This window comes from Psittacula echo (genome assembly GCF_963264785.1).
Source record: "Psittacula echo genome assembly, chromosome: 7".
NCBI lineage: Eukaryota > Metazoa > Chordata > Aves > Psittaciformes > Psittacidae > Psittacula > Psittacula echo.
The window spans coordinates 41,143,069-41,161,278 of NC_137740.1; the positions used below are offsets into that span (position 1 = coordinate 41,143,069).

Here is an 18,210-nt window from a genome sequence, read left to right on the forward strand (position 1 = left end):
CCTAGATACTCAGAGTATGAACCATAACTGTTCCTCAATAACTCACACCCAGAAACTCTGTAGTGTGAAGTGTAGTGAGCAGAAAATCCAGCCAGACACACAAGGAGAGAAAGGCAGTGAGCTGTACTGGAAGTGAAGGAATGAAATAGCCTGGGATTTCTACATGACACATTGGACCCAATGAGCTGGCACTGCATGAAAAAGCTTCAGAGAGCCTAGAATGGTATTGCTGGAGTTGGACACAGTTCAAAAGGTGGGACAAAAGCAGGCTGAAGTTACAGACGGTGAAGGGTGTATCATAAAACAAGGTTTGGGATTTGAGGATCACAAGACAATGCTTCTGTTGGTCACTTGCTGTAAGATGACTTATCTGTCTTAACAAAGCATTCAACTAATAGTGAAAGTGGAAGAAATAGGTTGCAAGTCAATGCAGAACATCACAAAGAATTAATGTCAAGAAAACTGAATTGTATAGGTACTTCTATTCCACTGCTAAAGTATGCGCAACAAGATAAATAGGTAAGTCAGTCTGAAAGGAATGCAACAAATCATCCTACCAGTTTTGGCAATGACAGTTAAGTGATTAAAGTGTCAAAAGAGGATAAATCAAACCAGCACAGGAAAAAGAGTGGGGTGGGGCTTGAAATACTGGGTGAGAGCAAACATTGTACAGTAATTATATTGCTTAGGTTATGTTTAGTAGAATTTCACAACTTCACAGATAGGTGTGGCAACCAACAAGGCCCAGGAGTGGAACATCATGAACTTTTAAGTTAGAGGAGAACCATTTGTCTACAAGAGGCACATGCTGATACATGGACTGACACTGTACAGACTGTCTACTGGAGCCCTTACACTTCCACAACAGAAATATCACCAGCTTGTATAAAAGTTATAAAGATCACCTGCAAGAACAAAGTAATTCTTCAGCAGAAGGCTTCTTTCTCTTAGTGACATTTATCACAGGACTGAAAACTGTAACCAGCACCTATTTAGACTTCATGTATCAACACAAAGCTCAATTCCAAGGAATAATCTTAGTATTTCAAAAAAGCTGATAACCCAGAGATGGTAATAAAAATATTTAAATTAATTAGAAGACAAAAAAAGCCATGGTTCTGCAACTTCAGAATGCCTGTTTTGTTTCAGTAGTAAAGACAGCAATATACACAAAATTTAACTTAACAAATAAAAAAGGAGGCAAAAAAACCCCAAACTATTAAGAGTTTAGTAGTACAAAACCATGGAAGAATTAAAAGGCATAAAGGAAAACACCACAAGCAAGGTTAAGAGTAAATATAGGACAATGTAAGAAAGACAGGATTCTTTAGGAGAGGATAAACTTGTTAACTACAAGGCAAAGGCCAAAATAATTAGTAGCTACTGCCATATTTTGGAAAAGACAAGTTACCGCCTATCATGTGAGCCGCTTGAATACATGTTCCAATAGGCAGTGACATAATAGCATATATTGCAGATTCTATTTGGAGCACATTTTGAACACAAAGCCTTTTCAATCAAAGTATGCAAAAAACCTCTTTGGTTGATTTATTTTTACTAAGTCATGAATAACAGGGAAAAAACTAGTCAACTGGAAAGAACAGCAATACTATAGCAATCTTCAAAGGCCAAACTGGCATGATGCAAGCAAACATTATGCTGGTTACCTTGATAGCAATCCCTCACATAGTAATGGAAATACTGACTAGAAGCTGACGAAAACATTGTACAGTAAAAACAGATAATTGTAGCGTGCAAGTGCTAGATAATGTTGAAAGGTTTTTTCATCTTGCAGGAAAAAAAGTGACTAATGGCTGCAAACAAAACCCAAAGTTGGAAATAACGCATCGATTTAACAAGAAGAACTAACCACAGGAATAAATGACTGACTTTGAATCCAGACTCTTCCTGGAAGATGTATCTGTCAAACTTCAACTCTTGGAAACAATATAGGTGTAACTGGAGGAAAGGTAGGGCATGTTTCTGCCCACATTAACTCTGGAATTACAGCAGAAGAGGTCAATATCCAGAGTGACTGACCTTGGTCAAGCTCAGGGCTGGAAAAAGCAGATCTGAATGAACATCTCTACTTCTGGACTTGCATCACATTAAATGAGCAAGTTATATAGGCCTGCATTATTCTGAACAATAAGCTATGCACATGAATCAACTCAATAAAGATGTGCTCGCCTAATGATTTTATATAGTTTTCTACTATGTTAATTTATTCTGAACTGAATTAACTTAGGAAATTAATATGGAGAGTACTGTCCCATAAAACAATTAAAATTATTTAGAAGCCCTTCCACTCCTCTACCCTCCCCCCCCCCCTTTTTTTAATTAAAAAGGTTTTAAAATTATGCTTTTAACATAGAAAACCCTGACACCCTAAGTCTAGCCTAAAAGGACATTTTTAGGAATACAAACTTAACAAGAACACAGTGACACTGTGAAGAGAGACCTAAACAAAAGACAAACGCCTACCCTAGCAAAAAGCTCACTTAAACATTTTTTCCATTTGATTTCTTACCTCCATCAGCACGGATACAACTGCATTGAGAATAACAATGGTGAGAATTCTTAGGCGCCACTCATATGGCACACACACGAGCTGCGTGAAAAAGTTGCCAGAGGTTAGCAACACACATATGAAACAAACACATATTCCAAGCAGGCTCAGAGTCATTAAATTCTCACTTCCCCCTCCCAGAGATGCTAAGTTAGAGCTCTAAAATGGTTCAAGCTTGCCCAAAAGGCAGCCAATCAGCTATCCTAGGAAGTACAGACACAGGCTGTAACTGGTGAATCTTACCTCAAGAAATGCGTCAATAGATTCAACAGGATGCAACATGATGAAAAATATGAAGACATAAAGAACTATCACAGATGTAACAAACAGAACTGTAAAACAAGAAAAAATATTTTAATCAGATCATTGCACAGAGTTTTGGACAGTTTTCCCATGTATCATCGGTTCATTACTTCCTGGAAAGAACCTCTTTTCTCCCCCTAAACCCTTTCCTGGTGGATTTTGGCAATACAAGTTGTGCTGATAGCCATAAAGAGACAGAAGGCCAGACCCAGTTTCTCACTGGCTCACTTGTGATGCTGAAACGTATATACACATATACTTCTACAAACAAAGCAACTATTACCATAAATTTCTCCATACAGTTTAATACTTCCCTATTTTTATCTGATTATCAGAGGATAATTGTAGTGTGTTCCTCCAGCAACACTATTATTGCTGAAGTGGCACAAGACAATTGTAAGCAAGCCATGGATAAACAAGTGAACGGTCACTTGGAGTTTCACTTGGAACTGTATACAATAAGAAAGGACTTACAATTTTTGTAGCATGGTTGTCTAAAGGGCTTTCCTTTAGAAAAGACAATTGCCACTATGAGGTACTGAAAGCTGGATATAAAAAACAAAGTTGTGTTTTCGTAATTTTTAATGTAATGTTCATCGTGAAGAGTCTCATTCCCATGGGGTGCAGAGCTGGTGTTCGTGGCATCCAATACATTACATTCACTACAACATAAAAAACCCCAATAATTATCACCGTGATATGGAGAAAATGCAAACCAGGCAATGACAGAACAAACTGCTACAGTAGTAAAAAAGCTTGTCCTTGAAAATCTATTACAGTAAGAAATAACTCAAAACTATGGCAGGGAGGTAGCAATTCTTGTGAATTCTGAGCTTTGAGTTCTTTTCTGCTCATAGGTTTTAAGTTTACTACACAAACTCTTTAGAAACTATCACTGTAGATACACTTTGAAGACAGATAAGAAAATATTACAATCTAAAAAAAGGTTGAAACATGTCTTTGTTTTCTGAAATATCAATTTGATTTACTGTAAACTCTAACAGGAAAATCACAGAATAGTTACGGTTGGAAAGGACCTTAAGACTGCCAACCCCCCTGCCATGGGCAGGGACACTTCACGCTAAACCATGTCACTCAAGGCTCTATCCAACCTGGCCTTGAACACTGCCAGGGATGGAGCATTCACAACAGAAGGGTTAAAAATAGGTCTGAAGCATTAATTTACAATTTTAATCTCAACTGTCCCAAAGTTGATTCTTCAGGCCCTGCAGTCTGGCTCTGACCCAGTTTTGCATTTCAGCCATTGGCTAACTCCTATGTATTGGTATGCTCCTCACAAAAGATTTAGCAGACTACCTGCCATACAGAAGCTTTACATCTCAAGTCCCCAAAGAGGGTCAATAAAGAGAGCAATTATTACTTATAGCTTTCCAATCATTACTGTATTCTGCATGGAACCACTGAAATACTTACTCAAATTCTGCACTCCAAGGCTTATACCAGGACTGCTGTTTGACCCAAAAAAATCCAAAGACTTGGAAAGCAAAGCAGATGATGATCTGAGACAAAACAGAACACAGAAGTGGACCTGAGATAAGACCTGATGGAGGCCTTCGAGCAACAAGCTCCTTCCAAGCAGGGTTTAGACTCACTGCAAAGAGAACAAAAACCAAATTACATATTCCATCATTATGGTTTTCAAAGGTCACTCTGACATCACTTTAAAAATCAGTCCAGAACTGCAAGTGTGAAACCACCCTGAAAAGATTATACTGCTCTAGAATAATGCCACAGTGCCTTCTACAGGCTGGTTACCCCCAGCAACACAGGATAGCAGGGGACAATAATAGAAGCCATGAGACTTAAGGAATTAGTAGTGTCTGGCCAAATTCCTTTTGTCTTGCACAAGGACTTACAGCTCATCAGTTTTGGTTTGCCATTCAAAGAAGCATTTTCTATTAAACTGAAAAATGGTATTCTACCATTAGCCAGTAAACTGAATGCTAGGTTCCTATGTGGAATCAAATATTTCACCAGATAATAGCTTGGAGTACAACATTTTGTATGCAGAATTTCAACCAAAATTGCAAGAAAATCAAAACATTTGAGAAAGATTATATTGTAACAACTTCTGTTTTGATTCCAAAACTAGTTTCCTCATGTCAGTAGAGATTTATGACTTCCTGTACTGTGAACAATTACTTTTCAAAGATCATGCCCACAACCTGCTTTTTGTACGAGGGCATTTCACAAACTTCAGATGAATCTAACTTGGTACACAGTGGTTTGGGTTTTTAATGCATATACTGTAGTAGTTGTAACATCTAAATTGTACATCATGGTGCTTACTTCAAACAATATGTAATAAAAAAAAAATAAAATTGACCAAGCATAGAAGCCAGCAGTACAGCACAATACTTACTTGTGAAGACAACCACCAAAATGATTGCCAAATCAATGAAGAGAAACTGGAAATCTCCCAAATTGCTCAGGATCTAGACAGAAATCACAACTGAAACATTGGTAATTTCTTCACACCTGGAAATATCTTACAGTGACACTCCTACAGCATTAATTCTTTAGATTTCCCCTTACTGACAAAAGACAGTGCCTTGTCAAACTGGTTTGTTTTTTCTGTAGGAGTCTTAAGTACTCCACAATTCACAGATCAATTGCTGAAGTATCAAGGCATGAGACAATTTCAGTTTTAAAATGCGCAAGCTATTTGTAATTGAAATTTATAATCAAGCTTGTATTACTGAATCTTAAATACCAATGAAGTAATAGCTTAGGCCCACAATTCTTAAAACACCATAAGCTTAGGATGTAGTCATGCAGTTGTCAAAATTTCCACCTCAAAGGTCCTTTAATGCTTTACATGTTTAACTTACTCAGAATGCAAATTAAAATCCAGGATTTCTACCATGTGCCATATTGTGAATCCAACCATGTTAACAGGAAACACTCTACCTTGCTCCCCTCCCCAGTACTTGCAAGCTGCTCTCTTTCAATCCTTACATAAAAGGAATGTGTTGCCCTTTAAACAGCTAGGCTATTTAAAAATGCTGAGTTTTTAAATAATTGAAAATCTTACTTTTGTTCAATTTATATGTTTATTTGGTTTTCCCACTGTAGTGACTTTCTATACACAAGCATTAGTTACTGCCTTTTTAAAATAGACACTACCATGTTTTTCATACAGTTAACATTAAACAAGACAAAAATACAAACAACACCTTTAGTCCAAAGACAGTTTTTAGAATCACAGAATCACAGAATTCTGGTGTTGTGCACTCAAAAAGAGACTTGCAACAATTTATATTAATTATCTATCAATTTTTAAATCTCTGGATTAGGTTGACGCTGCTTAAACATTTACAGAATACTTACAGAATATAGCAGAGTAACACTGATGTACTGGATAATGCTGTATAATGCCATGAACTTAAACACACAGAAGGAAGTTATTAAAGCAGCACGGCCTTCCCTGTCAAAACGAATGCAATCATATAATGAGTAAGTTTTCTGTGCAAGCAGTTATATTCTACTTAGCAAAACATTAGCTGCACTTGAACATGCCAGCAAACCCTTTGAGGGACATTAGGTTGAAGATATACAGAGAAAAAAGGGTCAGAATGGTACAATTTTAAGTATATCAAAGTTGTGAGCATGCCTTCTGGACCAAGCCACCACCTTACTCTGGCATTCTCTGGACTTTATATGGTTTTCCAACAGAGGTTTTAAAATGAAGGGCTGCTTGCAAAAATATCTATGAAGCACTAGTTTACTGCATGGATTGAATGAACATGCAGTCAACCACAGAGTTGCCGACCAGAGATCTTTCTGATTACACATTACTTCATAAGTTCCACACAGACTTAAGTAGATTCTTCTCTGGTTGACGTTTATCCAAAATTATTACCTAACTTCCAATTCTAGAATAAAAAAATTGTCAAGCCCTATTTAGAAAATCTGTTTTCTACTTTGTGTGGTGCCAAGCAGTAACCTGAAGGATTTTGCCATCTGCAATTAAACACAACCTTTATGGAAACCAGCACAGTCACAAAGACATCAAATTAAAAACTAAGATATAGAAGCTCATTCACGCTTTGAAAAATTAACTTTACCTGGACAAAAGGGTTTATAACAAAATACTAAATCATGCTATGGTAAGCCTTTGCCCAGAGTAACTTCAGTAAAAAAACGGAACTACTAAAAATGTATGTCTTTTACTTTAATTCAAACTGGCCTTCTACAGCATGAAACACGTATTAATATAGGGTATGCAAAAAGAGTTACACAGACGCATTTAAGTTCACAGTAAGTCGCATTACCTGATCAGCTTTGGCACACAGGAAATACTAGGTGTTCTGGAAGTGAATGGTGATGCCACAGAAGCCTCAAGTTCAGACAAAGATATACCACCATGTGCTCTCTTTAGCGCCTGCCAGTTAACATTGAAGTGGAGAACATTTTAAAACTTGCTTTCAGCTGTAAAATTTAACTGAATAGTACTGTATAGGAAATAAAAACATACTTACCCCACAGTCATTTGCTCCATCTCCACACATGCCCACGTAGTAACTATAAAAACCAAACAGATGTCAGCATTCTGGACCATTCCCTAATTGTTGTCCATTTAGCTTATTTCATTAAATACTTTAATATTAATTTGACTTATCCAGGCTTTGCATAATTATGAATGATCATTAATGCTGAAAGCAATTACTGTTGCCATTATACATATGAAGAAGTAGACAGAAAAGTAATATGATGTAGACAGGTCAACCAAACCAGTAATGATTATCATAGCCCTCTATCATTCCAACGTGGTCGAAAGCATCTTCTCTCTAGGAAAGGAGACTTTTGTAGTATTTTGTATAGCTGCAAGGCCTGAAACTAACAGACAGTAGTATACTGATCGTATGTGAATGGGAAGTCATCCCATTAATACTTCTGTAATACAGAGAAGACATTTGATGGATTTTTTTATTAATCCAAGCAACCAGATTTATAAACTATGTTAGTCAGTTTAGCTATTCATCATTTGTAACCTCATGAAAAGCCTGAAACTTTCACAACCAGCCAGCAGATGGTACTACTCTCATTCCTGCTCAGCTAACAGCCTTATTTACCAACTCAAGGAAGTTATATTAGCCCAACTAATATATATATTATATGTAATAACATATATCATACATATGTAATTATATATATACACAATATATATAATTAGCCCAGCTTTTTTCATTTGGAAGTACAGTTAGCAGCATACATATTTTTTTCCTCCTATCACACCAAACAGTCTGTCAACCCTCCCACTTGCTGTGCTTGAGCAAATACTTACTCTACATTTTGTAAAGCTTCCACCAGCTGAGTTTTCTGATCTGGTGCCATGCGAGCAAACACAGTGCCATGTAACACAAGCTGGAAGACAGAAGATTTCTTAATGCTCGCAGGGCAAAGTCTGCTCACCAACAGAAGTGTTCATACTCAAATGAAATGCTCACCTTGGGTACCAGGTCCTGAAAATGCTCCAAAATCACGGCAAATGACTTCCCATTCATTGCAAAATGGTACTTGGTCATCTGGAGATCCTCAAGGCTTTCATGGACCAATTTAACTGGAATATCCTAGCAAAAGTAGTTCAATACTCTAGTAGTGTACTTTAGTGTATTTACACAGATACTTGTAATCTCAAACTAATACTCAAGAGGGGTATTCCTTAAGATCCCACACTAGAGGGGAGGTTTCTAAGAATGTTACTTGAAAGGAAACCTCATATAATGAAAACACTTTTTTAGTAACAAGAAAACACAGTTTAATATTTAAACTACAAACAGCTAGAGCAGTCTTAACAGACTGAAATGTGGAAAAAATCCTGTCTCCTGCAGAACTAAAATATCAAATGTATCACCATTGAAAAACTAGCTCCCTCAGCTGTTTTGTTACTCTGTGGTATTTTAAAATCTGAAAGTTAACTAGTACATTAATTTTTATTTGACACTTAACAGGAGATTTGCTATTTGATGGAATAAGATAAAAAGAAACTCAACTGTAAAGCTAACTGCTTACACTGTAAGGGCATCATAATGCTCACGTTACCTCTGAGTTTATGGCTGGTGATGAACTAGTGCATTTTGCGAGGGTATCTGCATAATGCCAGTTGATCCTGGCAGCCTGCCCATCCTTTGGAGGTAGTGCTTCAGCAATAATGACCTTATCCTGAGGTAGAATCATTCCACAGTCTCTGGCCACAGAGATAGCAGTTAGCATGTTATCCCCTGTTAAACAATTGCATTTAAAAAGTTTCAGTCAGTTTCACTGATACTCCACATTAAGAGAAAAGCTAACAAAGCCAGTTTTAAACTAGGAAAAGGACTGCCTAACATACCAGTGACAACCTCAGGGCAAATCAAGCCTTTAGACAAAATTAAAAACCTAGCCTGTTAAACCCTTCCTCTGCGCTAACATCACTAAAATGCTTCTTTCAGCCATAGAGATTTCTTATTGGCCAAACCTTAGGATATACTGAAAATCTGGCAGAAAGCATGCAGCCATTTAAAATAGCACTTTTTAAACACAGTCACAGAACATGCGAACACTTAGCTGTACTGCCAGCCTATCACAACATTATTCCAAAGCTGCAATACCTGTGATTTAAAAAGCAAACACACCTATTGTATGCAAACACTGAGTACAGATACCTAGCCTGCTTAACGGGGACAGAAGCCATTCTTTAAAAAAAAACCATAAACACCATCACAAAGTGACTTATAAACAATTCAAAATGGTAGGGACTCTCAGGAGGTCATCTAGTCCAACCCCTTGCTCAAAGAAAGGTCAGTCATAAGATCAGACCAAGACTTTCACCTAGTCTGATTTGGAAGACCTCTAAGATTTTTCATCCTTCAATTCAGTATAAGTAACTTGTGCATGGAGCTAGGGAGAGGACTCATCCTTACACTAGCTTCCGATCTCTGACTTACCAAAGCAACTTTCATCCAAAAAGAAACAGCAGACTGGTGTCCGAATATTCTCGCAGTAGTTTCTAAACTTTCCTCTTGCTATAAATACAGTGCAATCCCAGCCTATATACACTTTATACACTATAATTAAAATAAGACCAAAATAAGATGGATTTTTGAATATGAATGTTTATGTGCTAACCTGTAACCATGACAGTGCGAATGTTGGCTTTATGCAAATCTTCAAGTACAGCAGGGGTTTCTTGCTTTAACTTGTTTTGCATTATAATTAACCCCATAAAATCCATGTTGCTTTCAATAGCATCTCTGTAGAAAAAAAAGCAAGGAAGAGAACATTACAAGAATTACAATTATTACATGTAGCTTAAAGAGCCTGATTTTCTGTTTATCAAAGGGAAATGTATATTTTGAATCATGAAAAGTGAAGAATTTGCTTTATAAAAAGGTCACCTGTGAGCTATCACCTTTTACAATCATTTATACTTACTTCCCTTGTTTTTGTTGAAAACCAGTATGAGAAAATGTTTTCCTCAAGTACCATTTTTAGTTTCTTCCACAAGAAATCTTTCTGAAAAAGATTACATTCTCAAAAGAGGTATCCCTAAAAAAAATGCTCCAAGGCTAACTGCATTCGCAGCCAAATTTTAAGATTTGTTTAGAATCAGTCTCGAATTTCCAAATTAGCTGACCCTTAATATACAAGCCATCAAATAATGTTACCAAGGCTAGTAAGATTAATAGACATTAGCTAACTAAGTGAAGCAACTAATTAACTTCGGTTTACATGAAAGTCAGTATTTACAGGTCTTGGGTATTTTACTGGTACAGTAGATTTTCACACCTGAAATTGGAAAATCCATTTGTCTGCTTTGTACTGCTTTGCAGTCATCTTGCACACAGAGCTGATACAAAAGAACATAAAGCTGGTATTTTCATGGCAATGCTACACTTTCTGAACACTATGGGAAAGATGGATAGCATTACCCACAAAACTAGGACCAGCTAAAAAATAATTAAGAGGAAATACTACTCTTTGAAGGAAGAAACCTTTCTAACTTCTAAACCTTCCTAACAAGCTCTGCAATGAGAAAAAGGACATGTTGCTCATAGCAGATGAAGAAACTATAAACACACAGAGGAGAGTTTCCACTACATGTCATTTCATTATCTTTAATAGACACAGATGATGTAAGTATTATCAAGTAACAAAGAAATCAGATGAGGTTTTCTGCCACATTAATATAAATCAAGCACTATAAAAATAATACAGTTCATTTCAAGCTTAAAGATGTTCCACACTATTGCAGAAAAATTTCCTTATCTTAAATTTCTATGTATTGTACAGGGTACAAATAAAAAATGCACAGAACTATACTTGTCAAGAAAGAACAGTAGTAATTGATTTAAATAAAAATCAACATTACAAAATTAATCCAAAGCAGGCAGCTTTTAAAGACTTTAACCGCTTATTATGAAAGTGAAGTCACTCTTACCTGTTAATAGTCTGGACTTTGTGCCATGTAAGCTTAGACTCCAATTTTCTGTGAGCAAGAGCAATAACTCGGAAGCCCTGCTTAGTGTATTCTTCCAGGACACACTCAAAGTCAACAGGAACTTTAAAAAGGTCAAGTTTAGAGTTATTAAAATTATCCATATTGCAGCTGAGCTACACAAGAAATGAAAATAGAGTCTGTTCTTTTACCTGTTTCCTGCTTACACAAGCTTGCAATCACTTCAGGGGCACCTTTCATGTAAGCGTCCATTCTCTTCTCCCCTAGAACTCTCGCTATTACACACATACGTTGCAAAACTGAAGAAAATGGAAACTGGCGCACAATTCCGATTTCATAACTGGTCTATGCCATACAGGAAGGAAGAAAAGGGTCACATCCACATACATTCTAAGAAAAGAGGTGCATGCTTAATTGAAAAGCATACTTACTGAAATCTCAAACAATTCCTAAAAAAAACAAAAACAAACCACATTTACTGTAAATATTAAGTATTTTTTTCAGCTACAAACTATATCAACAAAAAATAAGTAAATGAACCTACATAGCACTCTCAGCATAAAGCCACATTGTATTTGCAATGGATTTGTTACAGCAGAATATGAATCTATTAGATCTGTTTAGTATCCTTTAAGTGAGACATAGCAGAACTTTAGAGCTTGATTCCTTGCTTAGAATTTGCAAGACCTTTCATAGTCCAACCTGTGTCCATTTAGCCTATGTAAATGATTAAAGTACTATGGATTTTAGAATAAGGCCATGATGATGAAGTATGCCCTCCAAAAAATCATGTAATAAGTTTCAAGAATGTGTACATGCACAGCAGCAATTACTGTGTGGTAGTTGTCATGAACAATGATGGCAAGAATTCTGCACCATGCAGTGACATTAACAAACGATTGTTTTAGCTATAACTGCAAAGTGAGCACACCTAAGCACTTCATTAGCACAAAAAGGATTTGGTAATGATACTAATAGTAAAATGTGTAATGATACTAATATTAAAAGGTGTAAGCTCAAGAAGCATTACAGCACTTCACAGCTAGTTCACAAGGGTAATGATGCTGACAGTCTGCTCACACTGAAAGTGGCATATACTGAACGACTACCTTAAAACAATAATTTAGGCATGTTTTCCCTATCTTTGTCATCAAAAACCATACAGTTTTGAACCAATTTGAATTATATCAGCCAGAACCACAGCATATGGCACAATGTATTTGTTTAACATGAAGGATTACTTCAACTCAAGTAATTGCTTTGACTTTTCTTACCATTTCTTGATCTGTTGCTTGCTTGGATTCTGGGAAAAGTTGTTTTGAAGGTCGAACCACTGTCGGCATGATTCGATTATGAAGGGCTGTTTCCTCTTCAGTTGCTTCTTCCAAAATCTGTATTAAAAATAATCAACTACTTTATACATTTATTAACTTTGATTTTCTCATACTGTAATTTGCAGAAAAAAAACCCAAACCAAAACCAAAACCAAACAAAAAACCAACACCCAAAAAATCCCAACTGGCTTGAAAGTATGTCCAGGATGCCATGGACCTTTCTAACCCAGATTTCCTGTGAGAAATAAGTGTCTTAATTTAGCAGTTAACGTACAGATTCACTTAGGTATTTTATATGTTTATCATATGTATTGATACTTCGCCACAAACAACATCAGAAAGAAGTAAATTAGCTTTTCAGATTCTTTCATATTTTAGGAACATTTTCATATTAAGACTTCCTTTGACACAAGCATTGTCAAAAGCCCACCATTTTACAGTTACAGCTTAAAACAGCATATAATGGTTTATCTTGTATGTAGGAGGATCGGAAATTTCAGATTGCTAATCTTGAAAATGCTGAGTCTCTTAAAACAAGCAGACACTTACCCATCCTATTGCTTCAAACATCTTCAAATCAAGCGGATCCCCAGAAAGCACCCCTTCAATTTTTGTAAGGGAATGACAAGTTGCCATGCATGCAACAAACTCAGACTTCAGCAAGCTCTCACTGCAAGCCCTCTCTTCCGGCAAAAGGAAACTAAAACAATGAAGTAATAATATACTTAGTGCTATAATTATTTATTATGAGCCAATTCAAAAGGTTTGTTTATATTAACAGAAGAAAATCGACTGCACGAGTCCCTTCACCTGTATTTTCACACATCACAGAAAATAGATTAAGATTCTGGGCTGGAATCTTCCAAAACAGTCACTACTTCCGTTTCCTTAAAAAACTGTGCTAATTCACTGTGTAGTTTGATTCCTCATACATCTTATCACTTTGTAGTTAACTAAATTAGTTAAGCTAATTCATTTTAGCAGCCCAAAAAGTCATCACCTGGGAGGACAGGATTAAGAAAACATGCTATACTTTAATTGCATCATTTCTGCAGTATGAACCTAATGAAGTCTCAGACTTTAACAGATTAAATTTCACTTCAGCCTCATAAGAGACCTACAACTTTCATTACACACAAACCGTATTTCCAGTTGCATTCTGACCACTTATTACAGAAATGCAAACATGTACGAGATAATTTAGAATTTTCTATTCTATTTTGCTGCAGCTGCTAAAGCACAACTAGGTATGACATATGCTATCAGCTGTGAGTTTATTCTTACCGGGCGTTTTCCACCCGTTGAATTCCCCAAAGATCCAAGCCATCCTCAGTAAGTGTGCCAGTCTGCAAAGTAAACCAAAGGACATGGCAAGAAGAAAAAGCCTTCAGAAACAAATTTTTCCTCAGGTAAAGCAAAAATTAGTGACTAATTAACCAAATTACAACTCCACACTGTATTTTATTTTACTTTCACTAAAAATATATATATATATATAAAAATATAAGCAGGACTTCAGGACAGGAAATACAGTATCTCCCTTGCTTTTGGATAGTAACTTCAGTTCCAACTCTTCTAAATAACTTAAAAAACCCAAAAAAAACATTCAAAGCAACCATGCCCCTCCTTGGAGACATGAAAAAAGAAATAGACCCTTAAATTCCGAAGATAATAGCTCAACATCTCTATATTCAGGGCTTAGGGGCAACAGAAAATGGGCACTAAGCCCTTAGTATTACTTTCTTACATAGCTAAAATGGTAACTGGAAAATCTCTACAAGGGAAATAATAAATCTAGAGTGGGTACTTAAGACTCTAGCTAAAAATCTCGAGAGGAAAATAAATTTTATCTAAGGCAAAGCGATAAGCAAAGGATTCTGGCTAGTGGCATTACTGTCTTCCACTTGTGTTTCTGCTAAGGAGTAACAACAAAATATGCTGGTTTGGCTTTTCACCAAAATAAATAAAACTAAGAAACAAGTCTGATCTCACACTTCCACTTTCCAGAAGATGTGTACTAAATAAAACTCTTAACAAACCCCAACTATCACATTTCCGGGGTGCCAGTAGACTTGGGAGACTTGAGATAAGAAAGCAGCTCTCTATTATAACAGCTTTTTAGAGCAAACTAAATTAAGTGAGTTAACAGGTGATAAACACTGAACACCTGGAAGCTAACAGGACAAAAAAATTATCTGATTTATATGAACGTAATGAATTTTCCTGTACTTGCCAGTTTATACAAATTCTCTTTTATATAATGCCCCTCCAGGTGACAACACAAAGTTTCAAAATTCACCTAACCTTATCAAAACACACAAGATTCAGCTGGCCACAAATATTTATCCTTTGTGGGCTGATGCAGAAGATGCCAATTTTTTTCAACCTTCTTTGTGCATAAACAATGCCAGCAGTCATGGCAGCAGGGAGCGCTGGAGGCACCGTGATAGTGATAATGTCAAGAGACTCGATGATGATGGTATGAGTTGGAACCTGTAATAAAGGTCAGAGTGGATGAACAAGAACTCGCTGTTTAAAGATTTACTATCTCACTGAAGCGTTACATCACTGCTACCAAAAGCAAAATCCACATATTGCTTTCCCCAGTACAGCATATTCTGGATTGCCCAGAAACCTGGCAATCTTCACCCACCATAAGCAACCATGATAATCCTGTCCTAAATTATCCACAACTCACCCATTACTTAACATTTTTACTTTTCCCCCAGCAAATACATTACTTTAAAACAGTAACTGAGTACCGCAAAGATTTTGGAGAGACAAAAGTTACCGTTATCAGTTATCAATTTCTTAGTAAGGATTTTTTTGCTTGCAGCATGCTTTAGATATGCTCTATCCTATTTCTTCCAAGTGAATTACCAGTTGGATAGAAATCTTATATATAATAAAGATAAAAGTATAGTAATTGGGTCAGTAGAAATAGAGGTAAACTCAAATTTCACTGTAATATATTGAAGTCCTGCTTCTATGCTGAATTTTGTTCTCAATAAGCCTGTCTTTCTCATTCCATGGGTATAAAACAAAGAAATTTTAACTTCAAATTTCATTGTTTCTCATTATCTGAAGTGTTTGTAATCATCAGCCCCTTTCTAAAATAAGGCAGTTCTTGACTACAAATGAAAACATACCTCATTTAAGATGCTGTTGACAACTGTGTAAAGAAACCCAATGCCTGCCACCACAACCAAAGAGAGAAGAAACAAATAGGCATCTCTGTAGAGTTTGAAATCAGTTGGCTTTGGATATAGTATGGAACGAACAAGCTGTCCTTTAGCAGTACTAAAGCCTAGAAATAAAAAAAGAGTTATTGACAGTATAAACAAGAGCAAAGCTATTCAAATATATTAAAAACTCCAATGAAACCCTTAAGCTACTAATTTCATTAGACCATTTCTCAATATACAGTAAAAGATATTTTGCATTACTGTAGTTGAGGTTCTTCAAAAATATGTGCACACCATACTAAGTGCTTCTCTCCAATGGCAAGGACATGCAGCTGATGCCAACAAACCCCTCTTCTACAGCAGCAGTAAACTCTCAAATGGTTTGGCCTGGAAGAGTTTGTTGTACTGCATTTTGTCCCTTACAGTGCAAAGCTAGTGGGTATACTTATTAGTTGTCCAATTAAGCCAGTGCTCGCAAAAAAAAAAAAAGAAGTAATTCATAAAGTCCAAACTTAAGTACTTAAGTGACAAGTCTCTGTAAGTTCACAATGACATATGCACTAACATACCCATGAACTGAGTTTCAGGGGGAAAAAAAACCCAACACATTTAGTTCATCAGTATATTATATCTATTTCAGCTCAAACACCAAACATTTTGTGTTAAAGGCTTAACTCTGAAGAGTGCTGTAAGCACAGTTCCAATAGATCAATCTTACATCTCGATTTATGACACAATCAAGACAACATGTCTTTGCATACAACCATATGTAGTTCAGCTCCCCTAGAATTCTTTTGAGGACTAGTATGTTCTAGTATCTTCAAATTTTCGCATCCTTCTCCCTCAGATAAAGGGATTTTTACTTATATATCACTAGGTAAGAATTACTTTAGTTCTTACAATCAGACACCTTAGGAGCGAGACACTACAAGTGCTGTGATATCTGTCCAGCTCTGTGGAGTGGGAAATGCCCTACTTGCCTAAAAGTTGTCCATGTAAACCAGACAGGAGAATAGAGAGATTTTATACCCCCCTTTGCTGCTCTCTATGTAGTCATAGCAGGAAAAGTGTACTTGTTCATACATAAAATCTGAACATGGTCCACAGAGCTGAATTCATCCTGTTTACACCATAGGTGCTAACTCTGACCTGTCATGGGCAAAGAACAGATTAAAAAGATAACTCTAGATGTCAGGGCAGTAAAGACTCCATGTGTTGAGTCTTTATGCAGAATAGAAAATATAAGTCTTCTGCAGTTCATTTCTGTTGCTGTTTTGGATGGCCTATATATATATATATAGGGAGGTGTGTTCAAGGGAAAGGAAATACTTTTCTCTGAGAAAAAAAAAATAGACTAATAAAAGCTTCTAGAAAGACAATAGATTTAATAAAAAAAAATAATCAGAATACTTACTGCTAAAACAGACTAAAAGAAGGTAAAGACACCAGAGAAAGAAGAGGCTAATTAGGATGAAGTTATTAGAAAACTTGCTTTAAGTAGTATTCTAATCAATGTAGTCAAATTTATTCTATCCAGTTTTACTGTAACTTGATTGTAGCTTACATTCCTCTATTTTGTGGTGATTTTCTTAAGATCATCTTTGCAAAGCAGAATACTACAACTACACCAGTCTCTGCAATTTTCTGCAACAGAATATCTATTATCTAAAACCAAACCTTCAACATATTAATATGAAGAGGCACCTCTGTATAAAGACCTAGATCAAATGCAGTTTCTAAGCAAATGTTATGTGCTTTGACAAAACTATGGGCAAAGAAAACCATTCGACACTGCCCATGATTCCAGTAAAATAAGCCATTCCCCACTACCCACCCAATCCAATCTTATGGCAAACCTTTTCAAAGAGGCTCATGTAGTTCAACCAACACACTGCATAGAAGACGTCTAAAGGACTTCAAAACACATTCAGGTAAGTTTTAAACTGATGCTAAATACTGATTTACTTTCTTGCTTGCCAGTTGATACTCTCCAGGCCATTATCTAGCTCTATTATTGTTGTAGACATTTATAAAATTATTTGGGGTATACTCATTTATCCAAGCTTAGCAACATTCAATACAATACTCCCAAGTATAAGTTAACAAGTGATAAACTCAACAATCGATACCTGTTCTCACTACTAGAGCTTTGACCAATTCTCCAGTATAAAAACGGGTTTGAATTACATTGGTTCCACAGAACAAAGTATGTCGTTTATGCACTTCTGGACTGTATATTTCATCTCCCATTGCTTTCGGATATTCCGAAGGATTTGGTAGATTAATCTTTGTGACAGGAACACTTTCACCTTAAATGGAGAAAGAATGTCTAAGCAAGATCAAATAACAATACACATT

The 18,210-nt window shown here is 36.2% G+C and overlaps 1 protein-coding gene across 1 annotated transcript in view; it reads right to left on the reverse strand.

Annotated features, from left to right (window-relative positions):
* Positions 1-18,210, reverse strand: part of ATP13A3 (ATPase 13A3) — a gene marked incomplete at both ends in the record, with an annotated part of 37,306 nt that overhangs the window by 3,065 nt on the left and 16,031 nt on the right. Inside the window, 21 exons of the mRNA XM_080624193.1 lie at positions 2,531-2,611; positions 2,813-2,901; positions 3,347-3,534; positions 4,307-4,484; positions 5,256-5,328; positions 6,224-6,320; positions 7,168-7,277; positions 7,375-7,417; positions 8,181-8,260; positions 8,344-8,466; positions 8,939-9,117; positions 10,004-10,128; positions 11,316-11,436; positions 11,525-11,678; positions 11,765-11,782; positions 12,608-12,724; positions 13,217-13,367; positions 13,952-14,013; positions 14,972-15,160; positions 15,817-15,974; positions 17,982-18,161. Of these exons, the coding sequence (XP_080480319.1) occupies positions 2,531-2,611; positions 2,813-2,901; positions 3,347-3,534; positions 4,307-4,484; positions 5,256-5,328; positions 6,224-6,320; positions 7,168-7,277; positions 7,375-7,417; positions 8,181-8,260; positions 8,344-8,466; positions 8,939-9,117; positions 10,004-10,128; positions 11,316-11,436; positions 11,525-11,678; positions 11,765-11,782; positions 12,608-12,724; positions 13,217-13,367; positions 13,952-14,013; positions 14,972-15,160; positions 15,817-15,974; positions 17,982-18,161 (2,516 nt within the window). The remainder of the gene's footprint in view (positions 1-2,530; positions 2,612-2,812; positions 2,902-3,346; positions 3,535-4,306; positions 4,485-5,255; positions 5,329-6,223; positions 6,321-7,167; positions 7,278-7,374; positions 7,418-8,180; positions 8,261-8,343; positions 8,467-8,938; positions 9,118-10,003; positions 10,129-11,315; positions 11,437-11,524; positions 11,679-11,764; positions 11,783-12,607; positions 12,725-13,216; positions 13,368-13,951; positions 14,014-14,971; positions 15,161-15,816; positions 15,975-17,981; positions 18,162-18,210) is intronic.